At 34.9% G+C, this 24,591-nt stretch overlaps 1 protein-coding gene across 1 annotated transcript in view; it reads left to right on the top strand.

Annotated features, from left to right (window-relative positions):
• LOC149776300 (dynein axonemal heavy chain 8-like) overlaps positions 1-24,591 on the top strand; it is a 565,538-nt gene that overhangs the window by 98,822 nt on the left and 442,125 nt on the right. Inside the window, exons 15-16 of the mRNA XM_089942774.1 lie at positions 9,757-9,876; positions 11,482-11,617. Coding sequence (XP_089798900.1) covers positions 9,757-9,876; positions 11,482-11,617 — 256 coding nt within the window. The remainder of the gene's footprint in view (positions 1-9,756; positions 9,877-11,481; positions 11,618-24,591) is intronic.

Raw genomic sequence — 24,591 nt, 5'->3', positions numbered from 1 at the left:
GCAAGAAGTCTGATCTGCACACCATACTGGAATGGATCGGCCTTTGACGCTCTCAACATTAAAGTCCCATTAGAATTATCTGCAGCAATAACAAATTCACTGATATGCAAGTACTCCATATCCATAGTTGACGTCACTGTAAGTTTGCCACAACGTAAGAAGGCAAAGAAATCTAATGAAGATGCAGCAAGCAGCATACCATCCATCCAGGGACTAAAGAAACCTTTTTAAAGCAAGGTTCACATGCGCGCCATTATATTGAAGGTGATGGGTAATCTTGAGTTATGTCCATTATTCTGCAGTTTCTTGACACCCCACAATACCATTTGCAATCTTGGACAGCACGCATCAAGGGGGTGATGTATGCCATGTTTGACACAGAAATACTTCACACCACACAAATACAGCTTGATAGATGCATATCGAATACCAATACTCTTGAAGTAATATGCCACAAAAGCAACAAGGGCATCCTCATCAATTGTTCCTGAAGGTTGATGACTCCCATGATCCCAGCGACCCAACATGACCAAAAAATGGGCTATGTGCTGCTTGTAGTAATCTGTCCACAGTTTTTTTTTTAGTAGAATATCAGTTCCTCTAAGACTGGGCATGGGTGAGGAGTTTTTTCTGCAGTTGGAGCCAGATGCCAGAATTTTTCCATTTGAAAATGAGAGAGCATCTGCATTGAGGTTATCTTTCCTTGGGAGATATACAGCTAGAATTTCACAACAGTATTGTGCTGATATCTAAGTTAAACGCCTGAGACTTAGATCGACCCTTCATTGTCTTGACTGTACTGATATTGTCACAATGGAACAAAATTTGTTTTCTCTGCCACATATGGCCCCATATATGGGCTGCAACTACAATCGGGTAAATTTCCAGCAGGGCCATAGACAACTTGTCTGTGCCTAATACAGCTAAATTACCCGGCCATGATCCTTGCAACCATCTGCCTTTGAAAAAACCACCAAAATCCGAGAGTTGATGCTGCATCAGTAAAGAGCTCAAAGTCTGTAGCAACGGTAATATTAGAATCCAAGAAAAAAGAAACTCCATTCCATTGAGCCATAAAGTCACTCCACATCTTTAGATTCAGTCTACATTCGCTATTTATTTTTACATGATGATTCAATTTGGTGGTGGTTGTTGACAAGGATATTAGATAGGATGTGAAAGACCGACCAGGGGCGATCACTCTACATGCATAATGTAAATGGCCCAACAGACTCTGCAATTCCCTCTTCGTACAAGATTTTCTTTGCTGGAAAGTTTTAAGCAGTGCAGCTAATCTGCTCAACATATCTTGTGGCAATTTAGATTCCATTTTGTCTGAGTCTAGAATTATACCAAGTATTCCATGACTGATAATGGTCCTAAAGTCTTGTGGGGAGCGATTGGAATAGACAGCCTATTGAAAATCAATGTGATTAATGGCATTGTTCTTTCAGCTGAAAAACCGGGCTCATCAATGGACAAAAAATCATCCAGTAAATGCAAAAAATGTGATGTACCATAATTATGTTGAGCTATCCACAAAATTGCTCTGGGTAGTGTATCAAAAATCTTAGCAGTACTTCTACTAACAAACACTAACTTGGAGTAGAAATAATATTGTTTCCTCCACTGGACACCATACAGAGGCCACAATGTTGTGAGTATGGGAATTAGCTTGAATGCATCGGTATCTGTCTTACACATATTAGCACCCATTCCTAACTGCACCAGAATGTGAATAGCATCATCTGTTTTTATGTAGGAGAGAGAAAAATCCTCTTTGCTGATTAAGGCATTGATACTTTCATGCTCAAGTGAACTGTGATGTGCCGAGAGATCTACTATAAGTCTGTACATGCCGGAATATTTGCTTTGTACTACGCCCAGGGGGCTAATCTGGAATAAAGGAAATGGTGGACTTTCAAATGAGCCTATGAGGTAATTCTTGGAGAGCTCGTACTCAAGTAATACGTCAACCACATTGGGTTGTGATGTTGCTGATATGAAATTTTTACACACAAATGAAGAAGTAGGTTGATGAGAAAGTCCCTTATGAAAACCATAGCAGAGACCATTTATAAGATAATCCACAAATTCTTTATCAGCATGGTGTTGCAATTCTTCTTGCAATCTAGTGATGTTGATTGGTGTGGTTGCCTGAAATGTTACCGCCATATGCTGATTTAGTGATTGAGGTCTTGTAGGTGGCAGTACCTGCTTAGTCATCAGGTCGCACTTGAGCTGTGAATGAGTTTTTTTGCAAGTCAAGCACACGTGTGCATTACTACAGTTTGCTCGGAAACAGCCATTTGTTCCATTGAAATTATTACATATTTCTTTCCCTAAGTGTAATATCCTTCTCCGACCTTGTCTATCTACTGTAATCGGTCTATTCACTGATGGGCCTTGTTTTGGTTGACTAATTGCCGTCTGCGGAGCAAGGTGACAGAAGTCTGAATCATGAGCAAAACTCTGACAATGCTGACATGGAACAACATTGTAAGCAGATAAGACATATATTTGGAGCTTGGGGTTGATTCTACTCCAATCTACTTTTATATTCATGGAGCTGCAGTAAATGGTAGCTTTTCGCACAAATTCTTTGTGGTACTCATAAAATGCTGGGGTTCCTTTTGTTAGGGCATGCATTTTTATCATCTCTTTTTTATATAGATCCAATTCTTGAGTTCTGGAAGGGAAGGCATCACACATAAATGCCAGTATGAACTCACTAATAGACAAGTTCTTGGAAAGCCTATGATCACAGACTTGTGTAAAATTTGAATTTTGACCCGGAAGCTTTCCCACCAACTTCATGCCCCACTGATCTGACTGAATGGATGTTTGCTCTTCAAATCCATGTGGCATTAGAAGTAAAGATAAATTTACGTATTTACCTGCAATAATCTCCTTTCACAGTTGTAAGCTGACGGGGTAAATATCCAGAAGGGTAGAGATAGGTCACGCCATGGTCAGAAAATCGGCGACAGCCACGGCGTTATCAGACCTGGTTTCCGTCGCCGACATAGCTGTTGTGAGGGTATGAGACTGTGTCTCTGTACAAGGATATCCCTTATGGTTGGTCATACTTAACTGGGCTTGCATTTTTATCACTGCTACTTGGAGAGATGATACTGCCTCGAATATAACGGTATCCTTCACATGAACCTGGTGTATTTGTTGTCGTGGTTGATTATTTTCTCTGGTGCTAAGAGCACCACCTTATTGTGGTTGATTATTCCCTCTGGTGCTAGGAGCACCACCTACCATGGACGTAGAACAAGGTATTCCTATTGCTCAGGTTGCGCACTATGTTGACTGGTTCTCAATGCTGGGCAGTTGGATGAATGTAAGGGATTAGCTGCATTGGTAGATTGCCGCTGGCAGGCTGGCAGAAATACTGAGCCCAGTCTCGTCCAGGTAAGTGGGCAAGTCTGTGGGTACTGACATCATCCCGAGCTACTGCAAACCCTCCCTTCTGGGGGAGTCAGAATCCAGGGGTCCAACGGCTCGTATTTGGCCAACAGCTTGAATTAACTTAAAATTTTCCTCATAGATCTACGCAAGTTGAGTCTTCTTTAATGAAGCCAGCACAATAATGTTAATTTCATGTATTTTTTAAAGAAGTTTTCCCACCGACCAATTTCTTGGTGCCTGAGCATCCCAGTGTTTTCTTTTTTTTGCCATTCTATGACCGCGGTACCCACAAGAAGACGAAAGCTGTTGTGATTCATCCATGATATACAAGAAATCAGCTATTGTTCGCTGAACAATGGGGTGATATACATGAAGCAAAACACAATTTTTTGAAGTTGGCAATTGCCCAGCAGAACAAAAGGGTTGTAAAGCAGATCATGCTACACAACGTAAATTGTTATAATGTAAACCAGATGAATTCAAATGCTAGTGTCACGCCTTGAAATTCAAAATTATATCAACATATATCCAGTATAGGCTATAAATGAAGCCTGGCAGACAGTCAAATTCCAATAGCAAACAACTCAGAATAGAATAAAATACAAAAACAAAACAGACCACTCTTGATGCTGATCACGTGTGAAGTGAATGACTGCTGTCAGCTACCTCAGCACAGCAGACCCTTGTCTCTGATTGGCTGATCACTAATCCAACTTAGTGTGCATGTCCACTGAACTGACCTTGAACTGGCCCTTATCATGGGCCCTGGCTGGACTCCATTCTTTGTGTAAACATCATTTAATTATATTAAACACCTAGTAAATATGCAGTGGTTGGATAAACTTACGTCAGTTTAAAGACAGATTTATGTTCACATTCTTCTGTGAACAGAGGTGAGTTTATTTACTAAGCTAACATTAAACCACTCTTGTGGGCAGAAGAGTTGAAAATAGAACACATGTAACTTTTCCCAGTTATCCAGAGATCAGCAAAAGGTGAACCCTTTGAGTTTTTTCATACATGTAGTCAGCATTCAGTGTATTTGTTATGGTGCAAGACAGAGTAAAAAATATAAAATATGGGTGGCTCAGAAGTGCAAGTGAGGGTAAAAGGAAACACTTGCATTTCATTATAGCAAATGGAGGGAAGGATGATTGTAAAAATCAAAGAAACACAGGGATTTAGCTGCCTTGCAAAGTTTGTAAAGGAAAATTTCTTTGTTCTTTAAGCCCAAAAAGGAATTTTTAGACTTAGATGTTGACGTTATCAATTCATAAACTCGCTTCTGTGAATTTATTGTGAAGCATAGTCAACAAGAAAGTGTAGCAGATCATGCCAGCAAGTTGTTTGCCAAAATGTTCCCCTACTCTAAAATAGCTGCCAAATACAGCTGTGTAAGGAGGAAAGTTTTAGCAATTGTAAATGAACTTTCTTTAATAATGAAGGAAAACATTGTTGACAACATAAAATGCAAAACCTTTTCTGTTGCCCCTGATGGAAGTAGTGACTTGGACTTAAGGCATTATCCAGGTGCGATAAGATATTTTGACAATAAGGAAAGGCAAGTTATTTTTAGGAAACTGTCAGTGCATATTTATGAAAAAAAGCCACTGGGAAAAAATGTATTTAAATTAATAGATTCAGAAATGGGAACATGGTCTATTCCATATAATAATATAATTTCACTTGGATGTGACATTTAATTAATGCTATGTGATGGTTGAAAGAAAAACAAAGGAGATTTTGGATATTTCTTACATAAGCAGCCAAAACGTTATTTTTTTGGTTGCCCTAGTCATTTTATTCACCTGACAGCAGAAATTGTATAGTTGTCTTTTATTTAAATAAATGGCCATCATTTTATTCAATGCTGCCATTGCAAACTTGATTGGATGGCTCAATATGTGGACATCTTATTGTTGAAGAACTGAATGCATTTGTGTGAAGCCCAAAACTGCAAGCACTTGCTGAATTTGTATTCTCAGTTAGAAACCATATTTGAACTATATACACAATGTCTGTTGACATCTATGGTTACGATGCAGTGATGAGTATTTAACTGAATTTGCCACCAAAGCTTATTTGACTGAGTTCATCAGATGGGTTGTTCTTGATGTTTACTTGGGCAAGCTTGTGATTTTCCAACATCTAACTGGAAAACTTGAAACATCCAACATGGACAGAAACTGTTTTGTTTTCAAGCTGCAAGGTGCTGACATAAATAATGTGGCTGAAATGAAGGAATCAGAGATGCTGACAGAATTTATAAAATGGTATGTCGATGATGCTAATACTTCTGCAATACAGTGCGTGGATGCAAAGGACCCCTCAACAATATGTGAAGTCACTTCATGGGGTTATATTAAATGAATAATGACCAATGAAGGGGAGTAAAAAGATAAGGTTGTAACAAGTGATTAATTAACTTTATGCTTAATGTACAAGGATTATCTTGTTAGTCCTGAAACTTGCACTTGAAAGGTTTACGAGTCTGGTCCATATTTAGTTAATAATAATAATAATAATAATGAGGACTTTGTATCGCACCAAATCTTTAGAAGCTCTAAACACTTTACAGCATTAGTGTGACCCCACTATAATATTGTAGTTGAGAGATAGAACCTGACTGTGTTATTGACCCAACCATGTTATAAGCATCCAGGTCAGTTAGCTAAAGAAAATGATGAAAGATACATTATGAGATAATGCCTTGTCCGTGTGATCTTCATTATCAGAAATGTCAACAACAAAAAAAGTAGAAGTCTCACAACATACAGTTCTCATACTAGATGTCAACAAGATAAGCGGATTATGATATAACAATGCACTGTTTAGATGGTTTGTCATCATGGACAAAGAATTTGTTTATGTGACAATAGATAAATTTCAATGCATTTCATATCAAGTTTGCAGTTTCCTTTCATGGGGCCTCTGAATTTCTCCACTCCAAACCAATGGTTGTATATACAAGTTTAAACAGCCAATAATGTTGCCAATAAAAAAAATAGCCTGATGCTATATTTTGCTGTCAGTAAGAAAAAATAATCCAAGTTTGCAACTTTGGCAAAGCCCTATGCGATTCCAGAATATATTTTACACATTATTATTCATCCTTTTAGGAAGAGAAAACTATTTTTTCATGTATGAGAAAAATACATATAAAATCTCATTAGCCGTGCCACGATCATCATGTATTATTCATATGAGATTTCTTCCCCAAAATGATAATGCAATTTGTATGTTTTTTTTGTTTTTTGGTACTATTAAGAAAGAATTTTTTTTGTGTACGAGAAAAATACCTGTATCTGAAATTTCGTGAGCCACACCACGACCATGTTATATCCGAATTTGTGTTATGACAGATTGTGCTATAGCAGGGTCACACTGTATGTGGATACAGAGGTGAGTAGGGTACAATGACAGTATTGGTAAATGATCAGCTTTATATTGTTTCGTCACTAAAACATGCCATTAAAGACACCCAAGTTCAGGAATTTTTCACGTATGTAATGGCAAAATCATTAATCATTGGGATGAAATTTAGTTCAAATGGCTCAGTGACTATCTGGGTGGATGTTTCTTTGGCATGCATTTGTAATTAAGATTTGTCATTTTATATACATGATGAATTCTGAACATGACAATGATGTTGCAGAATTAACTGATAATGCTTTGAACCAGTTGACAGGAGATGGTTATTTTGAGAGCAGTTTTTTGTTATGACTCTTTGCTTTTAAAGTAATGAAAAAGAGCAAAAACCAATAAGTTTTGTAAAATTCAACAAATAATTTATTCCCTAGAATACAAAGTGAAAAATATAAGAACATATGGTATTGTGAAATAATTGAAGGATAATCCTAGAATTTCTAACCCATGTCCTGATGATTAATGTTATGAATAAACTTTAGTGGTATTCCAAAATAAATTCAACACTGTTAGTGCTGATGTGCCTGTGGTTGCCTGTTTTTTATGATGATATGCCAACAGTCTTGTTAGATCACGATTATACCATCCCAGAATATATCCTTATTTGAATTTCACTATAAATCCAAGTTGGTATTTCCAAGAATGTTATTTTTGAGCACATTTTATTCCCAGAAAAGAATAACTTGAAATAATTTGAATCAATAAATTCCTGCCCAGATGAAATACTGGACATAACAATAATACAACTGATTTTGTTCAGATCTTACAGCACAAATAAATACTTTCTAGATAAATAAGATTACATAGTCCTCTACATGACCTTGGGTCACAATTAGCATTTTCTGAAGAGAAGAAAAACTATTACATTTTAGAAAATTTCATTTTGGAAGGTTCCAAATGTTTACAGAATCATGACATCAATAAAATGCTATGGTGCACTCTCTATCTCTCTTGTAATAAAAACATTTTGTTTAAAAATAGAAAGCCTATAGTGTAGGTTAACAGATGGCTTTATAGTCTGTAACAGACAAATTTATCTGAATCCTCACCATCACATTGTGTATTTTTTCTATGCGTTACTGGGGTGGGGATATGATCAGATTTAGCTTTAACTCTTTACCTCATAGAGTGTATGGCTCTGTATCTGAAATAAGTATAAAAAGAAAGGTAAATTACGTTGCTGTTCATGTAGTATTTAGCAATAATTTATCTAATAAATTGTATTATTAACCTGCTAGTAGTGTGCTTTAATTATTTTCTTCTGGTCAACATTAACATGTACAAACTTAATGCTTCAAAAATTAAATAAACAGAAAATTTAATGGGTGATCAGTCATTAACATTAGTGATGACCTTAGAAATAGGAAATGTTGAAGATAAACTGGATTCAATAGAGATTTACACCTTTGAAGCCAAAACCTCTTCCACATCCAGTTAGGAGTGAAGAAAGGTTTACAAGGGTAACCTTTTTAAGGCCATGAAAAATAAGGAGCCAAATTAATAACAATCAGTGCAAGTAGAGATAGATTTTATAAGCCTTGGAAAATGTGTAGTTAAGCCATTTTGGGTGATTTACAAGGCATCATTCAAAGAGATGTTTTCAGTATACAAGTTAAACAAGGGGGAAAAGAGGAAATTCCAATTAAAGCATTAAAAAACAAATGTACAGAACTGGAAATTTTTTGTTGTACTTTAAAGAAAATCGTATCTACCATAGATACACATTTCATAAATTTGCATAACATTAGGCATTTCTGGTGAATTTCAAAATTATGATATTGTGTACATGTATGCATTGGAGAAAACTGCTACAGTAATTGCAGTAAATAACATGTAGATTGAAAGACTGTAAGGTACCAAATTTTCATCTTCATTAAAGTTTAATCATACTTTTAATTTTATCTCCTAATGAAAATATTTAAATCATTTCATTCTTTCATAAATTTCATCTGTTCATTTTGTCTTATTACATGTAAACAAATAAGATAACCTAACCAGCAATTCCAAGTATATTTTCGAAGCTGTTGTTATAGAATGTGGCATCACTTGACTTTCAGATCTTGCATAAAAACAGTAAGTAAATGGTCAAAGTAAACATGTCTAGTTCCTGAGAAAATGCGTCACATGGACATATTTGAGTTGCAAGTACTATAAACATGCTGGCCAAGCAATAGTTGCATATTGGATTGCAATGTGTATATTTCATTGTGTGCAAATAATTTAAAAGTGACTGGCAGAATGGAACCTGCTAATATATGTAATTTCTTTTTCCTTTATTTTTTGTTGTTTAAAAGCATAATCTTTCTTCCTCTCTCTTTGATATTAAAATTACCATAATAAAAGTTGGTATATTTTGTGAAAGACCTAATTTTTCTCAGCATTCTTTGCTTGTAAATCTGTAATCTCTTGCAATACATGTATGTGATTGCGATTTAATGGGCGAGTCTTTCACTATTAAATCGCATTGTGTACAACTCAAAAGGTGCAACCTGCACTATGTACTGCAGCTGAGCCAGCAGGTATGTTTCACGTGCTGCAGTGGATGTCCAGAATTATATTGCTGTGACTTCTATCTGGGGCAGTGATACTTAATCTGTCTACTGTAAGTCATGATGTGGGCAATCCACGATGACCACAATGTCATTTCCATGATGGCCTCATTGGAAAAGGATTAAGGTCCACCATGGGAACTAGGATTTTCTGAAAATCGCTCTGTGTATTGTATCACAATTAACGGTGATCATACATTTTGCTAGAAAATGTTTTGACAGTGATTCTGAGAGATATATTTCAATTATTTATCAATAATATTCCAGTTTCATTTCTGTGGTGATAATTTTGTCAACTTTGTGTTATCTCTATATTCTTTGATGTTTAGAAATATGCTAAGTTCATACCAAATTCTTTTTCCAGCTGTACCAGAAGCACAAAGATGATCCTCCAATCCCCCGTAACATGCCACCTGTCACAGGCAAAATAGCATGGGTCCGACAACTTACACAAAGGATTCAGGATCCAATGGAAATCTTTATGGTAAGATAGTAGAAGTATAAGTAATATGTACTGTAATTTTTGTAATATTTTGTATCATTTTGTTTATTCTTGCACTATCTGTTTTAAAAAAATCAAGGGTAGTTAACTGTATCATATATTTTTCTACATACAACTTAATAATTTGTGAAGTCAGCAAAAGAAATTTATGCCAATAAATTATAATGAGAAGATTTACATTTGCAATTTATTATAATGTACAGAGTGCCCAGTATTTTACATCTGAAATTGATAGATTCAAATCAGATATAGTTGAGGGATTTTTTTAAAAAATCTTTGTATTTTGATTTGTTATTAAGGAATCAGGAAGAAAAGTACACATTTCAGACAGCTTTGAAAATATATCTATTGACCAATGTATTTATTTGCTAAAAATATGTTATAAGTGGTAAAACGTGTATTATTATCTCAAATTGTCAAATTGTCACTGTTCTGTAGATTACCAACAATGGTGGATTAAAGATAATTTTTTAATTATATTGGTAATCACTTGAGAAAAAAATCAAAATTATAAAACAAAATTAGAAGTATATATCATACTTTATTAAAAGAGAAAACTGTTCAAGTCAAAGTCTTCATCTTGATAATTTTGTTTTACATTTTCATTGTCAGTAACCTGAACCTAGTCACTACCAGTCATCTTATAGGAAATAGTTCTTGTGGATAATAATGTATTTTAAAAAATTTAACTTAACACAGATTCTTATTTAATTTGTTTTAGATATTGCTATGAATTAATTAATATTGGAATGGAATAGTTTGGTTTTAGTCTCTTACAAGTTTTGGTATCAGATCAAACAAACTGGGTTTGGTTCAATGAATCTTTTGGTCATAGGATCAACATTCTTCTGTCCCACCTGCTACTAAAATAGACTAGCTGTTACAATCAATATCCATCCAGTCATGTCATGTCAGTTTGTTTGACAAACTCTGCAACTGATCTTTGCACTGATGCATATTTCATGGAAGTATATGATGGTAAGATATTAAAACGTGGTAGATTCCTTTGCTTTAAATATGATGATCTTAAAATGAAGCTTTCATTTTTTTTAAATGAATAAACCAAAGCTATGCAAGAAATGTCAGTTTTCATTCATTAATTTTCATAGTGTGATTACTTTCCTATGTGACTGAGCAGATATACTAATATTGTATATATATGGTTTGTTGCTTGGGGATTGATATTTTGTGCATTTGTTTTCAGACACTGAGTGAAATATTTATGTATTTATGTAATCCTCCAAACCATGCAGAAAATATGGTAGGTTAGTTCTAGTTTATTGTAACCAAAGCACATTGGATCAGTTTAGGTCAGCCACTGTGCTAGGAACTATACATGCCTCAGTTTGATACAGCCTTTATGTATTGAAATGCTTTAAACTGTCACAAACCAAACCTTTAGCTATTATGATTGCAGATTTGCACAGGTTTAGATATTAGAAAGACAAAATAAAATGAAGACTAAGTTGACCTGTAAAGAGGTGAGACTATAGGTTGAGAAATTAGGAAACTTGATGCATTACATTTTGGTTAGTAGTTCTGAGAAATATACTTTATCATTCTCTAACATTTTTTAATATTTTCTAGCAACATGCTGAATGCATGAAAGGGGAAGAAGGCAAGAAGATCATCCGCAACTACAATCGTGTGGCAAAAGCTCTGATGGAGTATGAAGTGCTTTATCATTATGCATGGGTCAAATCTGTGGAGATGGCCTCAAGTAGTAAGCTCGTTTGCACAACCTTGAAAATTGCTTGAATTTGAGATCAGCTGCAATGAGTACTTGAAAAGTGCTTGAAAATTATCAGTAGTCCTTGAAATGTACTTGAATTTACAAATATAAGCATTTTATTAAAAAATATGTTTTCTATATGCAAACAATAACCAAAAAAGGAAAAATAAATAGAAACCTTCATGAAAGTCAGTCTAACTTGTGTTGAGTTGCATCCATGCAGTGTAAGATTGCAATGCATTGCATCCCATTGCATGACGACATACATATAATTGATATGAAACTAAATACAAAAATTAGAACAGATTAAGTTAATGCTGTCTTCCAAGGAAGATAATATACATATTTTAGGACTCACTGAAACCAAATTAAATGAAAACCACAATGATAATCTATTTCTCTGTCGAGGCACAATAAACCATTAACACATTAACCCCTTGTGATGAGTTTACGTGGAAGGAGGTAGTAGCCTACTGCTGAACTCTGTAGCATCAAGGTCATGTATGATACACTAAAATGGGTGGTATTATAGAAAGGTAGATGTAGCTATACAATGATATCAAATAATCTGGAATTTCTAGTTGCACTACAAAATACAGAGGGAAAAACCTCACTTTTGGGACCCAATTTTTTTCTGCCCAAAATTCGCCTGTGGTCAGAATCCGATTTTGTGTCTGGATTTTAGACTTTTTGTTCTCAGATCTAAGGCAGACCAGTATGAACTGCAAACAGAGAGATGAATCTTTGCAAAAAAAGTGGGATAAGATGGGCATTTGGAATAAAGAGTGGTCTCGATACAAAAATAATGGGTCCTATTAGCACAAAAAAAGAAAAAGAACTCCAACTTTTACGCTTCTGCTCATGCACGAGCCAAATAGCCAATGAAAAACAATGTTTCTAACACAACTAGTCAGTATGTTATTGAAAGATCACCTGGAAGTTGGTGTTTTATTTAATAATAGCTTTCAAAATGTGTTTCCTGCTCAAATTTCAGACGAAAACAACAAAAACCTCCAGAGTTTAATGTGTTAAGCAGGGACAGAGAGATGGCATGTGGAGGTCTTGTTGTATACATTAAGAAAGACGTAAATGTAGAAAGGCGACCTGAATTCAAGTCAGAACTGAGAATTCTTGGGCAGAAATTTCTTAAAATAATGTAGATCATTCCTAGTAGGTTTCTTTCATAGGCTCCCTTCCTCGCAAACAGTTTGGAATTATAACTTTTTGAGACCAATGGGAAAATGTTCTTATGCAGCAGGAAGAAACATATATACTGGGTGATGTAAATATGGACTTACCCAATACTCAAGTAAAGAATAATGATGGAATTTATTGAATCATTAGGCCTAGTCCAGCTGTTAAATGAACCCACAAGGGTATCAGAAATATCAAGCACTCTTATTGATCAGATTTATACCAACCTACCAGACAATGAGGCTTGTGTTAATGTACTGAATATTGGTATTAGTGACCACTATCCTACCTTTTTGTTACAAGAAAGGTAAAATGCTAGAGAAATCGGAAAAATACACAAAAAACTATCACTTAACAGATCGTTCAAACATTTTAATGATGAACAATTTTTGGATAACCTGTGTAAAGTTCCATTGAATATTATACAAAATTTGGATGACATAGATGAAGCTCTGAGGGTGTGGACTGATTTATTTATGGAAGTAGTCTTTAAACGTGCACCACTGAAAGTACATCGAATAAAGTATGGAATCCAACCTAATTGGCTTACTGCTGAAATCCTAGATGTTATGAAAACATGAAACCAATTCAAGGCTTTGGGATGCCATGCACAATATAAAGTATGGAGAAATAAACTAACAAGTATGATTAAAAATTCTTAAGTAGCTTATTATCAATCATTTCTTGAAGAAAAAAAGAGCAACACGAACTCTACCGTATGTAAATATACATTGAAACAATATAAAATAATAAAAATGTTTCCTTTCCCAGAACTTATGGTGAAACTTTTTTTCACCTTGGTCATATGCCTCTAGACTTAAGAAATGAAATAAATTTGTATTGAAATAAATTTGTATTGAATTTGTGCCCCTCCCCAACTGCACATTGTAATGGACAAACAAAACACTCATTTGATAATAAAAAGAAAGTTGTTGTTGTTGTTGTTGTAGGGTTTAATGCCATTTTTCAGTACAAGATTAGTTATGCATGGTGGCCACTATAATTGGTGGAGGAAGAACCTTTGAAAACCCCAGAACTACCGACCTACGAGAAGCTACTGGCAGGTTTTTTCACATACCTGTAGTGTAAGCCTTAATCAATTAGCTTTGTAATATCACTTGACAGAAATAGTAATCAGATAATCCACATTGGATTAGAACTGATGCACACCAACAGCTGGTTTATGTTATACATTCACTAGGGTTTATGGGTGCAGTAAAATCGCCTTAACTGAAATATGGGAAACAGAAGCATAAAATGCTACAAGTTCAACAGTATAGTATCAGCAGCAAAGGATGTATGATGTGTGGAAAGAAAGTTAATCATTCTTGAGACATATGTTCAGCAAGAGAAGCAGAATACTACAATTGTAAGAAAAGGGGACACTATGCAAAATTCTGTCTGTCAGATTCAGCAGCTCGCACAATAGAATTGAGATTGGAACCTGGACTTCTAGGGACTATTAGCACAAAGAAGCGTCAGCCGTAGATAACGCATGTGAGATTGGACAATGCTTCACTTTTATTCAAGATTGATACTGGAGTTGATGTGACTGTAATTCCTGAGAGGGATTTACAAAAAATTGTGGACCAGAAACTATCAAAGTCTGATTGAAAACTGTATGGACCTGGAAACTCTGAACTTAAAGTGCTGGGAAAATTTACATGTGGATTGGAATCGAAGAATGAGTTCAGTGTACAAGACATATTTGTTGTAAAGGGACTGAATCAGGCACTCTTGGGCAGGCCCGCGATTCAGGCTCTCAAGATTATTGAACAGGTAAATATATCCTCAGTAAATGCCTCAGATAAAAACTCACAAAATGCAAGCAAAAGTCACAATAAATCTATAAATGTAGATAGGGATTATCGCAAAATTCCCAAATTTGTTTAAAGGTCAAGGGAAAACAAAACTGTTCTTTAACAACTCTGGACAAAAATGCCAAACCTTATGCCTTTTCTACCCCAAGAAAGGTTCCTATCCCTTTACTGAATAAAGTTCAAGAGAAGTTGGGTAAAATTGGAAAAAGTGGGAGTTATTTCAAAAGTAGATGAGCCTACTGAGTGGTGCATGGCAATGGTTGTTGTTCCAAACCAAACCATACAGTAAGAATGTGCATGGATCTAATTAAATTGAATGAGTCAAAAGAGAGAACCACCCACTACCATCGATTGAAGAATCCCTTGCAAAACTGGCAGTTGCAAAGTTTTTCACTAAACGTGATGCAAGCACAGGCATTTGGCAGAGAAACCTGTCAGAAGAATCACGCCGCCTTATAATTTTTATTACTCTTTTTGGTAGGTTTTATTTTAATTGCCTGCACCAGAATTGTTTCAGTAACTGATGTCAGAAACTCTGGAGTGGCATGGGGGAACAACTATCACATGGACGATTTTCTTGTTTTGGGTGAAACGCAGAAACAGCATGACAAAAGACTAGAAATGGTCATGAAATCACTTCAAAAGGCTGGCGTCACTTTGAATGCTGAAAAGTGTGAATTTTCGAGATCATCCATTAGGTTTCTTGGGCATGTTGTTGACAAAAATGGTTGCTGACCTGATCCGGAAAAAGTCAAAGCTATAATTGAAATGAAAACTCCGAAATGCATAACAGAGATACGACGATTACATGGTATGCCAAATCAGTTTGGCAGATTTAGTCCAAATTTGGGAGAAAAATCAAAACCATTATGTGAGCTTTTGAAAGGTAAAAACTCAGGGGACTTGGGGGTCCAGATAAAGAACAAGCTTTGGAGCTATCAAGTAAGAAATTATATCTTCACCAACTTTAGCACATTATGATCCAAATAGAGAAATATTTGTCTGCAGATGAATCTTCATTTGGACTAGGTGCTTTGCTATGGCAGAAGCATGGTAGTACTTTGAGACTGGTGGCATTCGCATCACAAGGTATGTCAGAAACTGAGCAATGCTAATCTCAAATAGAGAAAGAGGTCCTTGCAATCACTTGGGCTTCTGAACACTTTAGTAGCTATTTAATTGGGTCACAATTCAAACTTGAAACTGACCATAAGCCATTAGTACCACTAATGAGCACAAAAATCTTGGGAGATTTACCCCCTAGAATTCAACACTTTAGAATGCATTTGATGAGATTCAACTTTTGTATAATTGATGTTGCTGGCAAAAAATCTATTAACTGCTGATGCTCTATCCAGAGCACCTTTAACTTCTCACTTCAAGAGTGACAGAGAATTTCAGTCTGAAACTAACACCTATGGTTGATTTCATAGTAATTAGATACTCGACTTGAACAAATAAAGACTGAATATCGAAATGATTCAATTTGCAAAAAACTTGTACAATTCTGTGAAAAGGGTTGGCCAGAGAAATCCATAATAGTAACGGAAAACTTCAATTGTACTGGACAGATAGAGGTGAATTTACAATTCAAAATGCAATTAATTAAATGCAGAGAATGCACCAAAACATCAGTTTGGTGGAAAGGACTAAATACCTAGCTAGAACACTTGGTAAAGTCTTGCCAAACCTGCATAGAAAACTCAAGAGATCAAGCTGAACCAATGATACCAAATTAATTTTCCAAGTCGACCTTGGCAAAAAGTCGCTTTAAACTTGTTTAAACTGAATGGTCAATCATATCTCTTGGTGATTGATTATTTCTCACAATACATCGAAATAGCAAAATTGCAATGCACTGGTTCAAAAGCAACTGTCAGTCATCTCAAATCAGTCTTTACGCAACACGGTATACCAGAAGTATTAGTTTCAGATAATGGTTTGCAAAACATGTTGCAACAAATTATGGATTCAGGCACATTACAATTAGTCCAAAATATCCACAGAGCAATGACCTCGCCAAAAGAGCTGTTTAAACAATAAAAAGAATGCTTTAAAAAGCAAACGATTCTTACATAGCTCTTTTGACATATCCTGCAACACCATTACCAAATGGATACTGCCTTGCTAAATAATTGATGGAAAGAAAATTACAAAACTACTTTTTCAATGGTACTAAACAACTTAAGAGCTGAAATGGCCAGATTATGTAACATAAGAAATTGAAAAACTATCAAAAGCAAATTCGAAGAGAAATTATGATTGTCGACATCGCACCCAAAATATGAAAAAACTTCAGGTAGGGAATAAAGTATTGATTAAAGATCAATTTTCTTCAGATATTATTAAATCTGAGGCATCTACACCTTGTTCATACATGGCAGTAATTGATGAAGGATAAATATAGTGTAATAGAAATTTAAATCCCATGCCTACTATATTATTGATGCCTCACAGAGTGACTGTTTTAAATTCTGATACTTTGGCTGACTCAGATGAAGCAGAGTAGTGCCAGCCATTCAACACGGATATTTCACATGTTCGGGGAGATTTATCAAAACCACCTGAGAGACTAAACTTATAAAAATGAAGCTGATGAAGCTTGTTTAGAAATGTGGTCAGCAGATCACATTTCATTTTAATGTAAATTTCTCAGGAGGGGAGATGTAGTGTAAGCCTAAATCTAATTAGCTTTGTAATTTCACTTGACAGTAAAATTAATCAGATATTCCACACTGGATTAGAACCGGAAACACACCAACAGCTGGTTTATGTTATACATTCACTAGCGTTTATGTTCCATGGGAAAAATACTCTTGGACAGTCTGTACTTCCCTTCCTAGCTGTATTGATGTTTTGTATTTAATAAATAGTACAGAACACCTTCTGCAGTTATTCTTCAATAACATTACAGTACCGATGTTATCTGAGCCTGAGACTTGAACCCATGCAGACAGAGGTGAGGTGTCAGTGATCCAAAATTGTGAGCGCTTTAGATCACTCGGCCATGTGGGGACCTATAATGAGAAAGAACACTTTGTATTGTTATTATTTATTGCTTTTTTTTGTTATGAGCATTAAAGAATAAAATATATCCATGCATTCCGTATGTGTATCATATGCTTCCATACTGTAGTGTGTATGGCTTAACGTCTGATAATACATAACATGTTTGTTGATATTAACATTGAGAAACAAATCATGTTTGGTTCTGCTTAAAGGCTTGAATATGTTTTCTGACTGAAAACTGGGATCCAACAAAATTGCAGATGAGAAGGACAAAATCAACTGATATCTTGAAGACAGTTGTCATTCATAGATTACACCTTGGTAGGTGCAAAAAAACCCAAGATTGAATTATATCCAGATCAACGATATGACATTATCTTGCAAATAAAATCTTTTTATTTGAAAACACAGTCTCTTGAGTGCAAGTGACAATCTTTTCGCTTGCATGGGTTACAAAAGTATTATTAAAGCAAGTAACATTAAAGCAAGTTATTATATGCATGCTAGTTACATCAGACATAAATGCTCGTTTGTATTAATTTTAACTGCAGATGCTAAGCATATAGAAGCCTGGGTGGTGAATAAATAAAAATGGCAACAAACAGTAAACTCATTCTTTGAACTTCCTGACAGGACATCATTGACAAAAGTTATTTTTATTACAAAGCAAGCTGACCTTGGATCCCGACTTTGGATTTGTTTAAGTGTGTCGATTTTTATTTATTTTGAATATACAAACTTTTCAATGATATTCACTGGAATTTCTAAATAAATTGATACAATGGAACAATTTTTAAAGTGACAATATTGTGCTTTGTGCTCGGACATCGATGATGCAGTGTCACCTAGAAGATTTGGAGAAAATAAATCATTTCATGAAGTGAATGGAGGTGTGATATTGTTTACAATTACATGAGTTTCCAGGATGAAGAGGGACAAGTGATGTGACATCTATTCGGAAAACGAGATAATATCCACCTGTCTACCAAAGGGGTGGAAAAGCTGGCAAAAAATATACATGATTTCATTCATGTAGTCTGGTCTTACAGCCACATTTCAAACTTCATCTGTCCCTATAAACCCGATGTAGGTCAAAACAGCATCAGACAATATGGTCAGCCATATCAATACAGTCAGTATACTTTGGGATGTGATTACTCTGGTGAGATCAAACATTCAGCACAGGAATGCAGGCACTGACAGCCAATACAATGCCATCAGTGTGGTAGCTTTGGACACAAAGCCAAAACTAGCACTAGATTTATGGAATAGGAAAAGGGCAATGAGGCCATCTCAACTCCATGGGAAGACTCTATGCAGCAGGAGGACCAATCTATCTGTCAAGGACTGTCATATACATAGGCATCCCTTGTCAAAACAGATTTGATCCCCTTGCTGATGGATGTTCTGAATGTGGAAACTTACCAGCTACTGGTACATATTCAGATATGACGGATAGTTTAGATTTATATAATCATTGTAAAAGTAGAAAATGCAGTTTGGGAAAAACTAACTTTTTATACAGTAATGATAGTTGTAATGATGATCAGTGTGAACATAGTTTTAATACTTTAAATGTCTCTTTGAGTGCGGCTAATAGCTTTGAATTTAGTTTCTAGCAATGGTTTATACATAGGTCATTTAAATATTCAGGGTTTTCGTGAAAAGATTGATCAAGTTAAATTACTGCTAACTTCTCCAAATAATAACATCCATTTATTTGGACTCTCTGAAACAATGTTAACAGAAAATCAGGATGAAAATTTCTTGTATATCAATGGCTATGACAAACCTTTTTGAAAGGATAGGAAAGCAGGCAGTGGTGGGCTCCTTGTGTATGTTAGAACTAGTATTATTTGTAAAAGATGGGAAGACCTGGAAGTACAGGAAATAGAATCCATTTGGCTACAGATCACTCCAGAAAAAGCTAAGCCCTATTTAGTAGGTTTTGTGTACAGACCCCCATCATTACATACTGATTGGTGTGAATATTTTGAACTTAAAGTAGATAAAATTTTAAATGAAGAGAAAGAATTTTACATTCTAGTTGATATAAATAGAGACCTTCTCAATGATCAAATAAAAGGGAATTTAATGAATTGTATTGTTTCGTTAGGTATGGAGCAACTAGTAAATGAACCCACCATAGTAACATCTACCTCTAAAACAATTACAGATCATATTTATACCAATACAAAAGAAAATGTCTTGGTAGTAATGGTTGTAAAGATTGGTATAAGTGACCACTTTGCAATTTTTCTAACACGTAAAAATAATATCCATACATCCATTACTTACAGATCTTTTCAAAACTTTGATACTGTTAAAATCCTAGAAGATCTGAAACAGATTCCATGGAATACAGTCCAAATCTGTGAAGATATTGAAGATGGTTTAGATACTTGGACAGATCTGTTCATCAGTATAGTGAACAAACATGACCCATTAGAAACAAACATGATAAAGAAAGACCACCAGCCAGGCTGGATCTCCCCAGACATTTTAGAAGGAATAAAGCAAAGAGACCAGCTAAAATCAGTAAGAAATCAAACTGAATATAGAGTTTGGAGGAATAAAGTTATTAAAATGATACGTCAATCCAAACTAGCGCACTACAGAAAAGTGCAGGATGAAAACCAAAATAACCCGAAAGCTATCTGGAAAGTGTTTACATGGTTTAGTGCAGGCAAATGAAGGAGTAAAACTGAAATTTTATCCCTCAGTCATGAGGGCATTTATATCCCTCAATCATGAGGGCATTTATACTGATAATCCAACTGACATCTCAGATATTTTTAGCAACTTTTTTGTTCAAATTGCTGAAAAACTTAAAGAACCCAGAACTTCATCTGATCATCTGGAACTCGAACATTTTTGTGCAACAAAACTACCAAACAATATAAAGTTTAAAATCCCTGAAATGAGTCCAGAATTTGTGTTGAAGTATATTTAAAAAATGAATGATTGTAAAGCTGCAGGACTTGATATGACTGGACCAAGGCTACTAAAGGTAGCTGCATCTGCAATTATAGGGAGTATAACTTTCATTTACAATGAAAGTATTAGGTCTAATAAATTTCCACAAACATGGAAAACTGCCACGGTTATACCATTGCATAAAGCAGGAAAAAGGATGATGGAAATAACTACCCATCTCTATCCATCCTTGTCTCTCCAAATTACTAGAAAAACATGTACACGATTATTTTCTCAACTATCTGAACACTTATGATCTTATTCATGATAATCAGTCTGGCTTTCACCAGAATCACTCCTGTGAAACTGCACTTGTATCTTTAATTGATAAATGGCTGAAAGCATTATATCAGGGAGAAATGGTAGGCACTATTTTGGTGGATTTTCGTAAAGCTTTTGATCTTGTAGACCATGAAATTTTGCTTGAAAAACTAAAAATCTATCGATGCAGTGAAAACTCCCAAAACTGGTTTACTTCTTACTTAACCGATAGAGTGCAAAAAGTATCTTTAAATGGTCAAGTAAAGTAAAAATATTAATTGTGGACTAGTGCAGGGCTCTATCCTTGGACCTCTGTTATTCATTCTATTTATCAACAATGACCTTTTAAGATTGGAACATCAATTTCTTCCACTGACCTGTCTGCAGAAGATACTACACTGTCTGAGATGGATAAAATCAAAACGGTACTTGAAAATAACTTAAAAAGGTTAATTCTTATCTTTGGCTACTGAGGAGAATCAAACCATACATTCCTCTTCAGTATAGGATCGTCTTTTATAAAAGTTCTATTCAGCCATATCTGGACTACTGTAATGTAATTTTGGATAATACCTCTAATTCAAACAGAACAACACTTTTAAGACTCCAAAAGAGTGCTTGCCATTTAATTCTGGATCAATGTATAGATAATTTTCAGGATGTAATGAATAATATAAAGGTTTTACCAATACATGAATGAATATTTCTTAGAAAGGCCAAATTGATGTATAAAGTATACAGAAAAGCCATTCCTATCTATCTAAGCAATATCATTCACCAAAGAGATGCTGATGCTACACCAAAATTAAGGTCATAAGAAGTAAAAATTGCATTATACCAAGGCCAAAGAAGGAATTGTGTAAAAAAAAGTTTTCAATATACTAGTCCATTGCCATGGAACAACATTCCCAGTGACATAAGGCAGGCTCTTAGCATTTCTTCTTTTCATAATCAATATCTTAAATGGATGATATCTTTAGAAAATTGAACTGTTCTAGTACAAAAAATACTGCCTGCTTCTCTATAATTTTGCATCATTTTCATAGTTGAATTTTTCAATGCAGGATGACGTTTTATGTTTTATGTATGTTTATGTTTTCACAGATGCTTGTGTATGTGTTCCAGTCTTGATACTTTGAATTTCAAAATTACATAAGTTTTTAGTGTCAGGCCAGATTCTTCACATCATGTTGTATATACTGTATTTAATGTACAAAACAGATAGAAGGCCTCTAGGTAGATTAGTTCTGTAAGTAACTGAGTTACCTTCTCTAAATAAAGTCTTTATTATTATTATTATTAGTAGTAGTAGTATTTATGAAGGCTAGAAGAGAAGCAGATGATTTTGCAGACAATATGATCATTAACATAGAAGAAATTCTAGTGTACTTTGATTTCATTCCTGGATGGACTGACAGTAACAGGGGGGTAAAGAGTGTGAGAATTAGCATGACAGGTGTAGATTTGAAATAGAATTTGACTCTAGTCCTTGCAGTTTCCACTTCTGGTGATATGCTGTTTCTAATGATAATTTTTCACGGTATGAGAAAGTTTAGAAAAATTCATCATGCACACTAGAATGGATCATACATTTGCAGCAGAAGGGTTGTGTTGATGAGATAACTCTGCATTGGATTAAACAGTTTTATCTGGGGTACACAGTTTTATGTTTTAAAATTAAATTTCAGTTGGAGTGCATTTTCCAATGTAATGTTCGAATGATTTAAAAAGTGTTCTACAACTTACCACTCAAAAAATGATGTGTCACAGAACATACAGTAAGCAAAAAAGTTACTTTTAAAATTAATTTATGGTGTCCCAACAAATATGGTGTTCCAACATATACAGTAAATATGTTGTTTGGAAAGTTTTCAAGGAACTCACTGAGAGAACACACATAGATGAGACAAATAAAATTCACTCACTTCTGGTAAATGATACCATAGTCACTGATGACACTGACATTGCAAATGTTTTCACTGAATATTTTCCCCAATATTACCACATACTGAATGGAGCCCATGATAGAAAACAACTTTAATGAACTGTAAATGTTCTACAGCAGCAAAATTCCTAAAGAGATGTTTCTCTGTCCCACCAGTATCAATAAACTTTGTTAAAAGGTGTCTAATTGAACTTGATACCAAGAAAGTTACAACTTGATCAGAGTAGCCCATTACTTATTAAAACTTCTGCCTCACTTATTCAGTTAGCATAACATTCATATTCCGTTCAAGTATTGCAACCTCATCTGTCCGCAAAACATGGAAAACTGCAAAGTAACTCTATTCACAGATCTGGTTCTAAGGATGATGCTGGTAACTCTCAATACTACCAAACTTGTCAAAATTGATAGAAAAACATCTCCATGACTCATTCATGTCCTATTTAACCAATCACTTGCTGTTACAGCCTAATAAATCAGGCTTTAGACAGAAACATTCATATGTGACTGCCTTGATCTCCCTAACTGATAAATGGCTTCAAACACTTGATCAGGGTAGAATAATAGGATCTGTATTTGTAGGTTTAAGGAAAGCTTTTTATATGGTGCATCATGAAATCTTTTTGAAGAAAATGAAAATTTACCAATGTGATGAAAGCACACTTAGTTGGTTTACTTCATATTTATGTGAGAGAACATGAAATGTTTATATAAATAATGTTTTGTCTGAACCTGGGACAATTAAATATGGAATACCAAAAAGCCTTATTTGTTTCACATGAAGTGTTTTAAATGTATTATATACTTTTATCTACATATAACTACACTGACTGGAAAATATATGGGGTTACAGAGAGGATAAAGTTGCAGTGCTGTGTGGAATGAACTTGCGGTTTCATAAATATTAAAAGTATCACTGTATGCTATTTCAGACTGCCAGCAGTAGGGAAATTGCATCATTAATACTAAAATGCTTTTTGCAGTTCTTTTTTAGGGGGGTAAGAGAGATACAGAGAAAGATACATATGTATTCCGTCACATTTTTCTTCTTGCACCTCATGATCAAAAGCAAATATAGTCTGATATATGAGAGGGAGAGTTCAGCTCTTTGCTTTTATTTATACCATATTGTCCCCATGTTGTTGAAGCTTTTGTCAAAGAGAAAAAACTTTAATAATGAGTATAATGACCTGTCCATTCCCAACAAATAAGATTTTATTTAAAGTGCATGTACTCTTCCTGTACATGGGCAGCAGTTGTTTTTTTTGTGTATTTTTGTTCATGCTAAATGTACTTTAAATTGTTTTCAGTTCCATCAGCAAGTTATAAAATGTCACTGGCTGAGAAATTTACACATGTATGCACCTGGCATTTCCTTTTATTATATGGTACACTATTTATAATACCCATGGGTAGCCTCATTTCCCTATTGGTAGCCTTGCTAATCTGATCTGTTTTGCAGAAACTTGACCTCAACCAGGTGTTAACTTGGAATGACTGAATACAGCTGTTTCATATTTAGTTAGCATGTAAATACCACTACAAAGCCATGTGATTCTTTTAGTAATGGAAGTGGCAACAATAACTAGAAGGAATTACTTACCTAGTGGTATTAATTGATAATGGAATATGGTACTGCATTTGTACGTGAGCAAGATCAGTCATCAGGTATGTGAACATTATAGATTTACAATCGTGAAGACATTGTCTGTCTGTTTCTACATTTTATTTGATCATTAGGTGCAAGAAGAATATTGTGA

Source organism: Sinohyriopsis cumingii, chromosome 18 (genome assembly GCF_028554795.1).
Source record: "Sinohyriopsis cumingii isolate HCF-2022 chromosome 18, ASM2855479v2, whole genome shotgun sequence".
NCBI classification, from domain to species: Eukaryota; Metazoa; Mollusca; class Bivalvia; order Unionida; family Unionidae; genus Sinohyriopsis; species Sinohyriopsis cumingii.
The sequence above is the reverse complement of the archived record's forward strand: the minus strand, read 5'-3'. Positions and strand labels throughout refer to the sequence as shown.